The sequence below is a fragment of the Sinocyclocheilus anshuiensis genome, unplaced genomic scaffold (assembly GCF_001515605.1).
Source record: "Sinocyclocheilus anshuiensis isolate Anshui unplaced genomic scaffold, SAMN03320099.WGS_v1.1 scaffold949, whole genome shotgun sequence".
Taxonomy (NCBI): Eukaryota; Metazoa; Chordata; class Actinopteri; order Cypriniformes; family Cyprinidae; genus Sinocyclocheilus; species Sinocyclocheilus anshuiensis.
In genome coordinates this window covers 342,738-356,998 of record NW_015554135.1, presented here as the reverse complement: position 1 = coordinate 356,998, position 14,261 = coordinate 342,738, and the positions used below count along the sequence as shown (strand labels likewise).

Here is a 14,261-nt window from a genome sequence, read left to right as displayed (position 1 = left end):
TATATATGGGCAAATGATTGGCTAGTCATTTAACAAGTATGAAATTTATAATTAAAAAAAAAATGTGGCCACTGCATCACATCTCTTCAACACTAACTACACTTTCTTAAGACTGACTCGTTCAGAAAACCCACTCATTAGTCAGTTTTGAAAATATGTAGCTTAGCTCATGCCCAGGGTTGCCAGGTTTTCACAACAAAACCCGCCCAATTGCTACTCAAAACTAGCCCAAACCAACCACGTTTCGAGGGGTTCCCCTGGTTAAATTTGCATTCCAGGAGCTAAATATCACATTATTGGGGTCGCTTCAATCTGCGGACATGAAACAGTGATAAAGTAGTCCACGGGAAAACACCGGACTTGGCAACACTGCTCATGCCTAAACACAACCCATAAAAATACTGGAAAAATTAGTTAAGAGATAAACATTAGATAGAATAGATAAACATTTATTTCACTACAAACCTGACGCAGTGACTTCATGGAACGGTTGACTCATGACTCAACGAATGACTGAATAGCATCATTGAAATGAACTGTCTAAACGAACTGATTGGCTGAATGAATCAGCCTTCTCAATGCCAAGAATAACTGTGAGTGTAAATAGGTAGATTAGTGGATAGCCAACTAAAAAACACATCCCCTAATTCTGATCTTTCAAAGCTGGCAAGCATCCGGCTACAGAGTCATTGAAATCACTCTGAGAGACGAGATAAGCAGCTCAGACTCACAGGAGCCCACCGACTGATTAGCAATATTACTGACACATCAGCAGGCATGAAAACTAAACAAAACAAAATGACAACATGGCCTACAGTTGAACATTACATTAGAAAGAAAGAAGAAATCTCATGAGAAACAGTGCTTCAGGATCCCAGAAAACATTTCATTACATTTGAGTCATTGCACAGCATTTTCTGTCTCTCACCTTCTGTCTTTGTTGGACGGTGCTCATGGTGTCTGGCTGGAATTCCAGTTTGTCAGTGCGGCAGAGTTTCCAGTACAGTATAGTTATTATAATGACGACCACCACCACGGGGACCACCACTCCTACGATTATCCACGTGTTGGTCTTCTCTGTGTCTGAGGGAGGTGAGGCCTGTTTTTCCACAGCTGAACATACACAGGGGTAAAGAAGTATAAATATCTGTGACTAAGCACAATATGTACACTAATGTTAAAAAAAACCTCTTAAATCTTTCACTTATGAAAAAGAAAGATTCACGAAAAGTCACTTATGCTCATCAAGGCTATATTTATTTGCACAAAAGTACAGTAAAAACAGTACTATTGCGAAATATCATTACAATTTAAAATAAATGTTTTCTATTTGAATACATTTTTAAAAATTAATTTTTTCCTGTGATGGCAAAGCTGAACTTTCAGCAGTCATTACTCCAGTCTTCTTCAATGTTGAAAACAGGTGCTATTTTAATTTTTGTGATATATTAAATTTTATTAACATTAGTTGTGCTATATTAATTTTTGTGGGCACCTATGATACATTTTAATTTCACAACATTGTACGTCTTTACTATAATGCATACTACTTACTAAATAAAAGTATTAATTTCTTGAAAATAAAAAAATCTTACAGTTAGTGTTACTACATTTTTTAAAGATGAACTTTAATTAAGCATTTGATAATGAAACAGCATGCACAATTAAATATCTAAAACGGCTCAAACGTCATTTAAAATGATTATTTGCATATATTTTGAATGCAAATATAAAATTCCACACATTCTATGGTGTTCGCTAAACATGTTTTGTTTACAAAAAACAATATCCTGTTTTTTAGTTCACTGTAATTGGAGATTTGAGCTAAAATTCAAAGGTCTAAGATGTTACACAACAGGAAGCTACTAAATTTAGTCTAATGAATCTAATGTTTATGCTGTGGGTGATGCAGTTGTAAGCCTGCCACATATAAATGTTACATAAAAAGGCAGAGCCCTCGAGATGTCTCGCTATCTGAACTCACCTCTTAGATGTTTAGAGCAGTAGAAATAAAGAATGCTACCACAAAAACCACTGCCTGCTATGTTACCATCAATCAGGATCATTTCAATGATCATTTCATCATTGTTTTTTACTGTCTTGGTTCATTGCAATGTTATGTTATTTAGTTTCTCTCCCATGGATCTTTTTCAACTGAAAGTATTACAAGTCTGGATGCTCACGCTGTGCTAATATGCCCTGGATGCGGTATCCCATGATGATCGCTGCATGCTGCACATCAAGACTGTTGAGCATGTTGGCTGTGGTTGCGGCGGGAAGTCTCTGTCCGTTAGCTCCTTCCACAAAGTAGATAATCTCCAGAGGGCTGTCAGGGCCCACAAGAGGAGTGGTCTGTACAATCTGAACAAAGTTACAAAATTGTGCAAATTAAATGTACAATTCAATTCACTGCAATGTCTTTTTTGCACTTTTAAATATGGTTTAAAAGCAGCTTCAATTCTATTAAACAACACTGAGGCAAAATATTCAATAATAAACAAATACATCCACTAAAACTATTCAGACAGATGCAAAAAAATGTGTCATTTGGCATCTGAAGTTGCTCAATCTAAAATTTTGACCTAGCCTTTAAAAAAAATGCAATGTATTGCAAAACATTCTCAGACTCTCTGTAGCAGTTTATAGAGATACATTCTTTTCATTTTAGATTTTGGATTTGGATCAGTCCAATTTATGAAAGAATCATTCAGACACACTTTGAGAATTAATCAACTGATTAAAGGGGTCCTATTATGCTCTGTTACAAAGTCTTGATTTTGTTTTGGGGTGTACTAGAACAGGCTCTCATACTAGGTTTTTCGAAAAAACACATTATTTTTCACATATTTTACATTATTACAATACCTCTCTCCCCAGTCTGGCATGAACGGCTCGAATAGTTCCTGTATTAAATGAAGGCCCGCCTTCTGAAATACGAAATGTGCTGTGATTGGTTAGCTGGGCCAGTGTGTGTTGTGATTGGCACCACTCGGCGCCTGGTCGGGAAATGTCATGCCCCTTACCATAGCCGCCTGCTGCGAGCTTCAGTGTAAATATTGCGTCAAAATCAAATCAATTTGAGTGTGATTTAAACCCGGATGATTGTAATCACTCTAAGTTCGTCTGCTTTGAGAAAGCTAGCGTGTCTCCGACATAGTGATAACACTCGTTGCCTTCTCTAGTGCAGCTCAACCAGGTCTCGTCCCATTCGTCGACATTTGTGATATCACAAATCCCGGAAAATATGCGTTGTAGTCCAAACGAGTCGTTCGTTGTAGTTTTTGAAAAGTGATTTCTGTTAAATAAAATATCTCCTTTTGAATTGGACTTTGAGCTTTGTAACTTTGCAGATCTTTTTTATGCTCAAACAGCAACATTACAGACAAACTAAAGTTGAAAAAGTGAAAAAGCATAATAAGACTCCTTTAATTGAATGATCTCTCACGAACATAGCAAGATTTTCAGTGAAGAATGTCTTACATTTTTGTCTGTTCCCCACAAAAAGAATACTCATTCAGTGTATAAAGCAGTGTTGTTATTGTTTACTAAAACTAAACTATTAAAAATGGTTGAATTGAAATAATGAAATAAAATATTAATATTAGATAAAAAAAAAACTTAAATGAAAATTTAAAATAACTGAAAATTAGTTCAAGCTATTTTGAAGTACTTAAGTTAAAGTACTAAAATGACTAAAACTCAAGCTAAATAGAAATAGTTCTAAAAAACTAATGACAAAAGCACATTAAATTACTAAAACTTAAACTTAAAAAAGGAAAACTGAAAATATAAAAATATAAGCTAATTCAAATCTTAAAAAAACACTACAACAGTATATAAACAATACTAAAACAACACTGGCATAAACCACATTTATGTTACTTTTATGGTGCTTTTAGAGCTTAGCAGCCCCAGTTTGCTTTCACTTGCATATAATTAGAGTAGCTATTTTTCAGACATTCACCTTAAATGTTCCACAGAAGAAAAAAAGTCATACAGGTTTAAACCTGAATTATTATTATTATTTTTTATTATTATTATTTTATTATTCCTTTAACTTTTAATTCCAAATATGCAAATACTAATTGTTCCTAACACGCAAACACATGAATCAGAAGAACTCTGAACAGGCTACAACTAGCTTCTTAAAATTTAAATGTCTTTCTGACAAAAACCCAAAAAGACTTTCAGAGACCGAGGGTCTAAAAGACGAGTCTAATAAATGTTTCTAGTCTCTAGGGTTATTGGGGTGGAAAAAGAGCCTTGCAATGTGTGGGCTTCACCTGAGCTCGACCTACTCGAGCCCAGAGTAGTGAACCCTCACTGGCCAGGGACGTTAAAAGCTCATTTTGAAAGTGCTGCTACCTCAGGGTGCTTTATGAGAAACAGAACAGAGGACGGCTACACAATGTCGTTATAACATCCAAATACATCCAAGCTTATCAGACTGTTGTCAGCCTTCATTCACTTAAGAGTCCTTGCGAGATATTCCAGAATTCATCACCTCTCTAAAATTAGAAATGACATCACTGAGCATCATGAACACAGCTGCATTCATTCTCAGTTAATTAGCAGTTATTAACAGACTACAACTTTATCAACACAAGTCACTTGAAAACCACAAGGTCAGCTAGTCTGCAGTCAGGTCACTATGAAACGGAAAAATCTTCTCTATGTAGGCAGAACAAGCAATTAACGGTTTAAGAATCACTCTAGCTGTCTGCAAGCCGTGTTCAATAATTTATCTGAGATTGCAGCTGGAGTATGACGCGCCAACGGCCGACAGGGGTGAAATGGTTGTTTTTGAGTGGCTCCGCAGGCCAGGGATGAATAGGAGGGTGTTGCCATGGATACTCCTTGTCCCTGAATGATGATGTGCGGGGGGAGAGCAGGTGTGGGGATGCACCACAAAGACAGTGACTGATTAAGAATCCAGAGAGGCATTAGACATGCACACAGGAAGAGCTCTATAAATGAATCCAATGAGCTCATGTGTGGAAAGCAAGAACAGAAAATATAAGGTCACATAACACCGATGATTTACAAACCTGTACGCTGTTGTTTCCCACCCTAGTTGCTCTTCTAAAGCGGGGCCCCGCACCCAATGCATCACCCAGCAACTGAGCCCACTTGAAAACCACAAGGTCAGCTAGTCTGCAGTCAGGTCACTATGAAACGGAAAAATCTTCTCTATGTAGGCAGAACAAGCAATTAACGGTTTAAGAATCACTCTAGCTGTCTGCAAGCCGTGTTCAATAATTTATCTGAGATTGCAGCTGGAGTATGACGCGCCAACGGCCGACAGGGGTGAAATGGTTGTTTTTGAGTGGCTCCGCAGGCCAGGGATGAATAGGAGGGTGTTGCCATGGATACTCCTTGTCCCTGAATGATGATGTGCGGGGGGAGAGCAGGTGTGGGGATGCACCACAAAGACAGTGACTGATTAAGAATCCAGAGAGGCATTAGACATGCACACAGGAAGAGCTCTATAAATGAATCCAATGAGCTCATGTGTGGAAAGCAAGAACAGAAAATATAAGGTCACATAACACAGATGATTTACAAACCTGTACGCTGTTGTTTCCCACCCTAGTTGCTCTTCTAAAGCGGGGTCCCGCACCCAATGCATCATCCAGCAACTGAGCCAGTCTCCTCTCAATCGTAGCCTTGAAGATCTTGTCACTCACGCGCTGGTCCAACACTCCCAACAACACTGAACGCAATATGTAAAATATGACATTAAGGCATTGCAATAGCTCATTTCTGTTTCTCAGAAATATACTGAACATTTGATGGTATAGTATCATTACACTACTGTTCAAAAGTTGGGGTTGGTTTGTTTTGAAAGAAGTCTCAGATGCTCACCAAGGCTGCAGTTATCGGATCAAAATGATAAATAGTATTTACTGTCACTTTTGATAAATTGAATGCATCCTTGCTGAATAAAATACCAAATTCTTCTTCAAAAAAACAAATTATAATACTGCCCCCTAACTTTCAAACAGTATTGTACTTTGTAATACCCAGTGTGTTAAGCTTAACATCAGCAGGTCAGTACCTGTTCTAACCCATGAGGAACGAAGCAGTTGGGTTGAGTTCAGCTCTGGGTAGTGGAAAGCTAATAGTGCAGAGAAGTAAATAAACATCAAATATGAACAAATATAATTCCATTTTCATTTTAACATACAGCACACCTCACTGAAGCTGATTTCTAGGTAGTTTAAAAGCTAGAATACCAGTAGATGGACCACTTTGGCTAAACTGGTGGGTGCCCAAAGTCTAACCAAATACACTGCTATAAAACCCAGTTTCACCACTTTAAGCTGTTGTACATAACAGTTGTTTTGCAAGTGTATTTATGTAATTACACAGAAATTAGTGTATGGACTCACGTTCTGCAATCTGCCATACAGGGTAGCCAAGGTAGTAGCTGTACTCGACCACACCGAGTTGTCGAAGCTGGGCGCTCACCTCTGTCCCTGGCACATACCCGCGGATATCGCGCACAGCAAAGGTGATCTCCACTGGAACCTTCTGCTGTTGTGCCGCCGTGTCCACAGGACTCATGGTGACGTTTAAAATCTACAAAACAATTCAGTCTCTAAGATACAATTGTGTGAAACTAAAGCAATTAGATATTAGAATTAATTAGACTATTCTCATTCTCCAGAAAGGGATTTTAGAAATTGGCAACATCCAAAAGACATATTTCTACAAGACATATTTCTGTATAATTTTATAAACCAAACACATTCAGGTTTTCAATCAATCATCTAATGTAAAATGTGAACTACTAAAAAAAAGAAAGAAAGAAAGAAAGAAAATAATTAAATTTAACAAAAAAAATATTTTAAAAATGAAATAAATTAGTCACCAAAATACCACCAAATTATACATACACTGATTAAAAATCTTAATTAATATAAAAACATACACAATCCACGAAAGCTCGTACATTCTCAGCACAGGTCTCTTCATTAACACTCACTGATCTATTAAAGCGCATACACTTTCTGAACGTAAGTGAATGAAATGAATAAGAGCCTTTAGTTTTATTGTCTTGACAACGGTTGAATTGAGCAGTCCTGCACTTTCCTCATCCAATCAGAGCAAACAACTGGAGACGATGTAATCCCACTGCACTGAAGGCAATCAAGCCTTGAATTCACATCACACAACCGAAATTAAAAGCATGCTCCTTTTTGCTAAATCAAAAACTTGCTGGATAAAGGATAAAAACATTAAAATGTAATTCTCATTTGGCATATTTACATCATATAGCATCATTGTGTATGACGCTAAAGGCATAATTTAAGCAAAACTAAATGAAATAAGCAGTAATTAAGAGAATTTGAAGGAGTTCAGTGTCAGGTTTTTGGTGTTTGAAATTCAGCTGAGCTCTTAATATCGTAAGCTGGGTAAAGCAGTCAACGTACATTCACAGTGAAGTTTGTGGATTCCTGTGAGCGTCGGCGAACTTCAGCTAAGGCTGTGATCAGACCCTTCTCTGCCTGCTCACTGAAGGTACACATTCGCACATCTACATGGCTGGGTACAAACTGAAGAACTGCAGACAGACAAAAGACAAGCATATAGTCATATAGCAACAAAATTTAAATGCCAGAGAGAATATTCAAGAACTGTGATGTGAAGTTTCCACTGCAGTTACCTGTATGTACATGGTACTGCGGGCCTGGTACAGGACTGATGGGTGACACGCTGATAAAGGAGCTGGTGGTCCGAGCAGAGATTCTCAGGGCATTAATGACTGATATGGCAGTATAAACCACTGCACCAGACACAGCACGAAACACAAAGTCTGGAGGAGCTTTCACTACCTACAACACACAAAGAGCTTATTAGGAACATTTGATATCTAGGATATGTACATCATATTTGTTATAGCAATTTCAAATCCTTTTCAAGCACATGGAGAAAATCAAAAAGCCTTTTAGTGGGCCTATAAAAGTTGCGGCTAACTGTATTAAGTGCAGAAAGTTGCAAAGAACCAGTTTGTTCCCATTTAGCCAAATTAGGTGTTGTTTGTTCATGAGGACCCAAGAGATAAACCAGGAAGGGATGATTTTATCTATATGTTCCACTGACACAACACTGGATTACAAAACATATTTTAAGTTTCTGTGGTTCAAACTAAGATTAAGCAGGTTAAACTATCAATATCATGTTAAATTCTTAAAAGAAACAAAAACTTAAATAAATGCTGCCTAATTTCTCAACAGCTTTCTCAGCCTGAATAGAAGCCAATTTTCTTGTTAATTTCAATAGGTAAACTTGGAAAACTGAAAAATAAAAGTACACATACCTAAATACCACACCAGTGTTTCCAACAAAGTTGTGAATTCAATTTATGCAATAAATAGTAATATCGCAAAAACTATTTTGTATGTGTGTGCAATATTCCATCCATATCCTGGTAACATTTTAACATTTTTGTAACATTTTAATATCCCAAAATATGCATTAAATATATGCATATATATGTGCAAAATTAAATATATAAATATATATATATATATATATATATATATATATATATATATATATATATATGCAAAATATATATGTACGGAAACTTAAATGTTTTTTTTTTATTAAAAAAAATTGTATGTTAAAATGTATATTTTTAGATGCCTTTTCATCATTAAAAACTTGTAGCTTTTGGTTTTTGCAATTAAACGTTGCTGTAGAATAACAAATACATTTTTAAAAGTACAAATATTCCATAATCTAGCAATTAAAGAAAACTAGCTATAATAAAGGTATTTATAATTGTAATTATATAATATTGTTTAAAATCATTTTAGATTAAGTAGAATTGCTGTCACCGCTTTAAATCAATAAAGAAAAGAACAAAAAAAGAGGAGAAAAACATAAACCTATTCATTACATAGCCGCAGTACCTGTAGCTCCACAGAGCGGTTATACTCTGCTTTGAGAATCTCTCTGACTTTGGCTTTGGCATATCCAGCAGTGGACCCTGGAGGAAACCCTAAAACAGAGCAAATATCAGGCTTAACGTTATTCTTGGAGCCTTCAATATTAAAATATATTACTATAAAATCATGCTTGCTAATCCAACTATTGCTTAAGGTGCATCAGTGCTTTATGGATTGAGTTGCACACTGACCCTAAAAAATAGATATGAACACCTTTCTGGTCTAAAAATGTGCAGCAAAATTATTTTCGTTATGTCTTACCAACTCTGATCAAGTAGGTGTCAGGTTTAGTGATGTTGCAGAGATACTTCCGGATAGTGGTTGTTGGAGGGGTTGTGGATAGGGTTGTAACTGATGTATCATTCACGGAAGTCACTGTTGTGTTGTTGGAGCTTATGATAGTGAAAGGCTTGACAGTGGTGTCATTATGTAATCCTGGGGAGGACGTGGTTGTAAGGCTACCGATTGGTGTGGTGTTATCGTTATCAGTAACCATGGTGTCAGATGTTGTTCCAGACACGAATCCTTCATCAGCCATCTCTGTTGCAGGAGGGGTGGAGGTGATGTTGAAGGTTGAGTCAGTTGGGTATTCAGAAACACTGACAGAGGTGGTTACTAAAACAGTGGGAAGTACACTACTAGGAAAGAAGGTCTCTGATGAGAGTGAGGTGATAATCCATTGGCTGTCATTAACAGAAGACATGCCATCTGGTTCCTTGTCAGGTGGGGTTGTCACCAATAATGAAGTGTTGTATGCTATAAAAGGTGTGGTAGCCCAATCAGTAGTTGAGTTTATATCTCCCATCGAAGTTAAAGGGTCTATTGAGGGTGTCGGTGTAAATGACGGCTTTAAATATGGCACTGTAGTATCTGTTAAACTCGGTCTAACTTCAGAGGGATCTAAGATAGTGGTGTTAAAAGGCTCAAATCCAGAGATATCCGTTGAGGATTCCTCAGCCCAGGAACTGTTACCTGTAGGCTGTAGATCTTCATCAAACAAAGTTGTTAGCATGTAACTTGGGTCAATGGTGTAGGTTCTAGTGCTCACAATATGTGTGGTGCCAACCGGAATGAAAGAGAAAACACTAGAGGCCGTCTGATTGGCAGTGGGCTCTGGCAAGCTACCATTGTCCTTGGTCAACTGGATGGTGTAGTACTCTAAACTGTTCATATCTGGTAAAAGAACATCAGTGGGTTGTACTGTAACAGTGCCTGCCCAGTCAGATGCCAACTCTGAGCTCTCGTTGACAGACTGGTTCTGGTTTGAGACATCTGAAGTTGTCGGGAGAATGGGTAAAGAATGGATTCTGGTTGGCTGGATGGTTGGAAGAGATGGAGAAATGGTGTGGCCAAGGTCTGATGTCAAAATATTGCTGAAAACTGGAGTTCTTGACATGGTAAAGGGCACAACAGTTGTAAAATTCTGAAAGGTTGTTACGTGTTCGGTTAAGTCAGTGGTGGCTCCATTCGAGGTTGAATTGCTATTAAAACTGGAACTTTCAACAAGTTTGCTGGAGAAAGAATTAGTAACACTGATAGATGAAGGATACAAATGTTTGCTGGAAAATGACATCACCATTCTTGTGGGGAACGTGGTGTCATAGGTCTCGGAATTTGAGTCCTCAAAGTCATACGTATCAGAGGGTAAATTGCTAACCAGTGAATAGTCGTTGCCTTCAGATCCCATGAAGGACATTGTTTCTAGGTAATCTCCAGAACCATAGTCCTCATCCATGGTGTTGGTTGGGAAAAAGTCTTCAGGTGGGCCCAGAGTTGGCTCGACAGACACTGAAGTCATTTGATGGTGTACAACATTACTTGGTTCCAATGGCTGATAGCCTATCTGGGTGTTTGGGTCATGGCTGGGCTGTAACTGGAGGTCTTGGTTTCTACTGGATGGTTCCAATCGGTCTCCAAAAGGAACCTCAGAGTCACTGACTCCCACCGTCCCATACTGCGTTTGAGGGGAAAGAACAGGAGGCTCGTACGGAGAATCTTGTCCAACTGAAGGCAAGCTAGACGGCACAGATGAACCTGTAGCCTGTGATATTTGGGTAGCTGGGCTGATAGCAAACCAAGATAAGGGCACATTATGGGAGGTAGGCACTGGAGAATTTAGTTGTCGAGGCTGTCTGGAGGAACCTCTGCGGGTATGTCCAACTCCCTCTCCAGACTTTAGGACTTTTAAAGGAGGTGTGGCAAGAGGCTCTGGGCTTGTGACAGAGTTCAGGGAGTAAGTGAATACCGATCCAGTGTTAACATTGTGATTGTAACTCTCTGTTGCTTTGGATGGATCCAAACTAGGTGAAAGAGAAAATCCAGACGAGGCGGAGGATGCATTACGTAGCACTTCCACTGAAAACTTATTTGGCATGTTCGGAGCCTCCAAAGGCCAGACTAAGGGAGACACAAAGACAGTAAAACCAAATAAATGAAATTATCTAATGCAAACTGAAAAAATTGCAACAACTATGTGGAAAACAGCTAAATGCACAAAGCAATGCACATTATCAACCTAATCATTGTAATTTAATATTTGTAATTATACATATGGAAGGTTTATTAATTTAGTTGTATACAGCTATAGTTAGACACTGCTGTAACAAACTACCACAAACTCTTTGTGCAAGCCTTTAACACTTCTCTATTCACCCTTTGAACCAATAAGTTTAAGTAATTGGGAGAAATACTGATTTTGACTGATTCTTGACTGATTAATGTCAACAAATTAAGTCAATCAAGCCACACCAGTAAACAGCAGAGTAAAATACAGATGCAGAGAAAGATCACTGGACGTTATTTCACACAGTTACATCAAACAGTTTGAGTTCTGAGGACTTTCATCATGCCATTGCAAACAGATGCTTCAAGGCTTTTTCTCTTGCATAGTTCGAAATGTTACAATCTCACACATGTGAAGGAGGTTTGAAATGTGCCAAGGCCACGAAACAGGAGAGTATTTAAATAATTAAGAGTGCTACTTTCAAGAAGGATTCCTGAAAGCAGTATCAGCTTGTCTGGTTTATATTCCACTACACGTTTTATAAACTTTCCATTTGCACTGCTTTTTACGGTGGGTGCGGAGGTTGGGCCTAAAAGCTGGCAGTGTTTGGCTTGGTATTCAGAAGCAGCTGCACAGTAATGAAATGACCCATTCAGAGATGAAGGATGGAAGGGCAAAGGTGAGAAGCTTCTTAATGAAGCATAAGTGAGCAAAACAGTCTCATGCCCTATTCGGATGAGATTAGTTTTCCCTGAAGAGGTTAGGTAAATTATTCCTCCTCATTTATTTTGAGGAGGAATGATGTAACTAAAACCAAATTGGTCATTGTGCAAAGTGGTGCACTTTATGGATTTAGACCTACTTATCTTTTCACAGTATTGTAAGGTAAATACTTCAATACATGATCGCAAATGTCATGCCAAAACACAGATGCACTATTCTCTCACAAACCAAATAATATAACATTTCATGACCAAGATATCAATATAATATCATATTAGGAGGACTTGCAAGGTGGCATTGATCAATGAGAAACTAGGTCAATGCATATGCTATTATTTACCTTATTATTTATCAAAATAACCATAAAAATAAAAGACAAAACTGAATTCAATATTCAAATGCTAATACAGGAACAGCCAGTCATCTGCAACAAATAACATTCAATGCAGCTCAAGGATCAAAAGAGATTACACATCACATTTGTGACTCAGCAATAACTGACATAACTCAGCTTTCTGAAGAATCTCCCCCGACACATGGACTTCATACAAAATTCTTGTTAACCCACAATTCTATATTTAGACTTCTGTTCCCCCCAAGAAGGAAAATAAGACATGGATGTAAGGGAGAACATGACTTCATATAAAACTCTGGCTCTGTCATCAAAAGAAACAGCATTAGAGAAAGTTCCATAGTGTCAGCTAAGTCCATTGACCACTTTAAAGATGATGAAAAGCAGCAAAAAAAAAAAATCTGTGACAACAGTGAAGCAGCAAATAAGAAACTGCTTTTTGGCATTAATTATGTGATTGACTTTATCAAATATAAAACACAACAGCAATGCGCAAAAGAAACAACATCTTATGCTACATTAATCAGGTCAATATGCTCTGTGTTTGGGCTTCTTCATACTTCTTTGATAGTCTATGAGGCTGCATTACTCACTGCAATGCTCTGGGCCAAGTGTTTGAAGCCCCTATAAAGCAGGCAGCTGTGTAAAACAGATGATCAACTAAACAGAGAAACAGAAGAAAAGAGAAACCGTTAGACCTTAACAATGACAGTGAGGAAAAGTCTTAGGTAAAGCACCATGAACACTGACACTCAGCGTTGTTATTGTTAACTAAAACTAAAACTATTAAAAAAAGGTTTTCATTGCAATAAACCTAAAATAAAATAATATAAAATATAAATATCAGATGAAAAACTTAAGAATGCTGCCTTGACTGAAATAAAAAACTAAAATGAAATATATAGTTCAGTCATGAAACTCTAGATGGCGCAGGCGACTGGTTGTTAACGTAACCGATGATATTCAGAGAGTTAAACGACTTGGCACAAGCTGTGAACGGAGCCACTGTGTGACGCACGTAATTAACCTACACGCATGTAAATAATTAAAGTGCATATACTGTATTAGAATTGCATCTCATATAATTATTTAATTAAATCGTAGCGTTTGTGAATTCACCATTATGCTTAATTATGATTTTTAAATAGGTTTAATATATCATGCAGCCTTGGAAAACAGACTAATAATGTGTTTTATACATTCTCGTCTGTGAAATGCGCCACTTCCGGTATTTTGCTGGTTAGTTGACGTGAGCAAAATGAAGTCGAGGATTTAAAAAATCAAATAGTCGAATAAAATCGACGAATCGCGACAGCCCTAGTCAAAAATACACACTAACTAAATAATAGATTCACATTTTGACATTAATTTGACAAAACTACACATTGACTGTAATATACAATAAATATTCTGTTCACAAGTGATCTTTACTTTGATTTTTCTGTTTTAAGTTGCATGCAAATGTTTGCATAATAGCTAGGATTTAGTAGCTTTAAATTCCTTATTACGTAACCTTAAGCAGCCCTCTACGAACACCTTGGCAATTGAATCGCCATTGGCTTGTAAATTTTTTGGTTTAGTCGCCAGACTGATATATATATATATATATATATATATATATATATATATATATGTTTGTTAACATATATTTTAACAGTTTATATACACTCTAAAAAAATGCTGGGTTAAATATAACCCAGCGCTGGGTTATATTTAACCCAGCATT

At 37.3% G+C, this 14,261-nt stretch overlaps 1 protein-coding gene across 2 annotated transcripts in view; it reads right to left on the bottom strand.

The window, feature by feature from the left end:
* The window catches only part of LOC107670374 (UPF0606 protein KIAA1549), a 56,412-nt gene that overhangs the window by 15,405 nt on the left and 26,746 nt on the right, over positions 1–14,261 (bottom strand). For both annotated transcript variants that reach the window (XM_016462951.1, XM_016462952.1), the window contains 9 exons: positions 9,219–11,354; positions 8,922–9,010; positions 7,670–7,838; positions 7,437–7,567; positions 6,393–6,582; positions 6,059–6,118; positions 5,568–5,713; positions 2,184–2,361; positions 929–1,113 (listed from right to left, as the gene is read on the bottom strand). In XM_016462951.1, the coding sequence (XP_016318437.1) occupies positions 929–1,113; positions 2,184–2,361; positions 5,568–5,713; positions 6,059–6,118; positions 6,393–6,582; positions 7,437–7,567; positions 7,670–7,838; positions 8,922–9,010; positions 9,219–11,354 (3,284 nt within the window). The remainder of the gene's footprint in view (positions 1–928; positions 1,114–2,183; positions 2,362–5,567; positions 5,714–6,058; positions 6,119–6,392; positions 6,583–7,436; positions 7,568–7,669; positions 7,839–8,921; positions 9,011–9,218; positions 11,355–14,261) is intronic.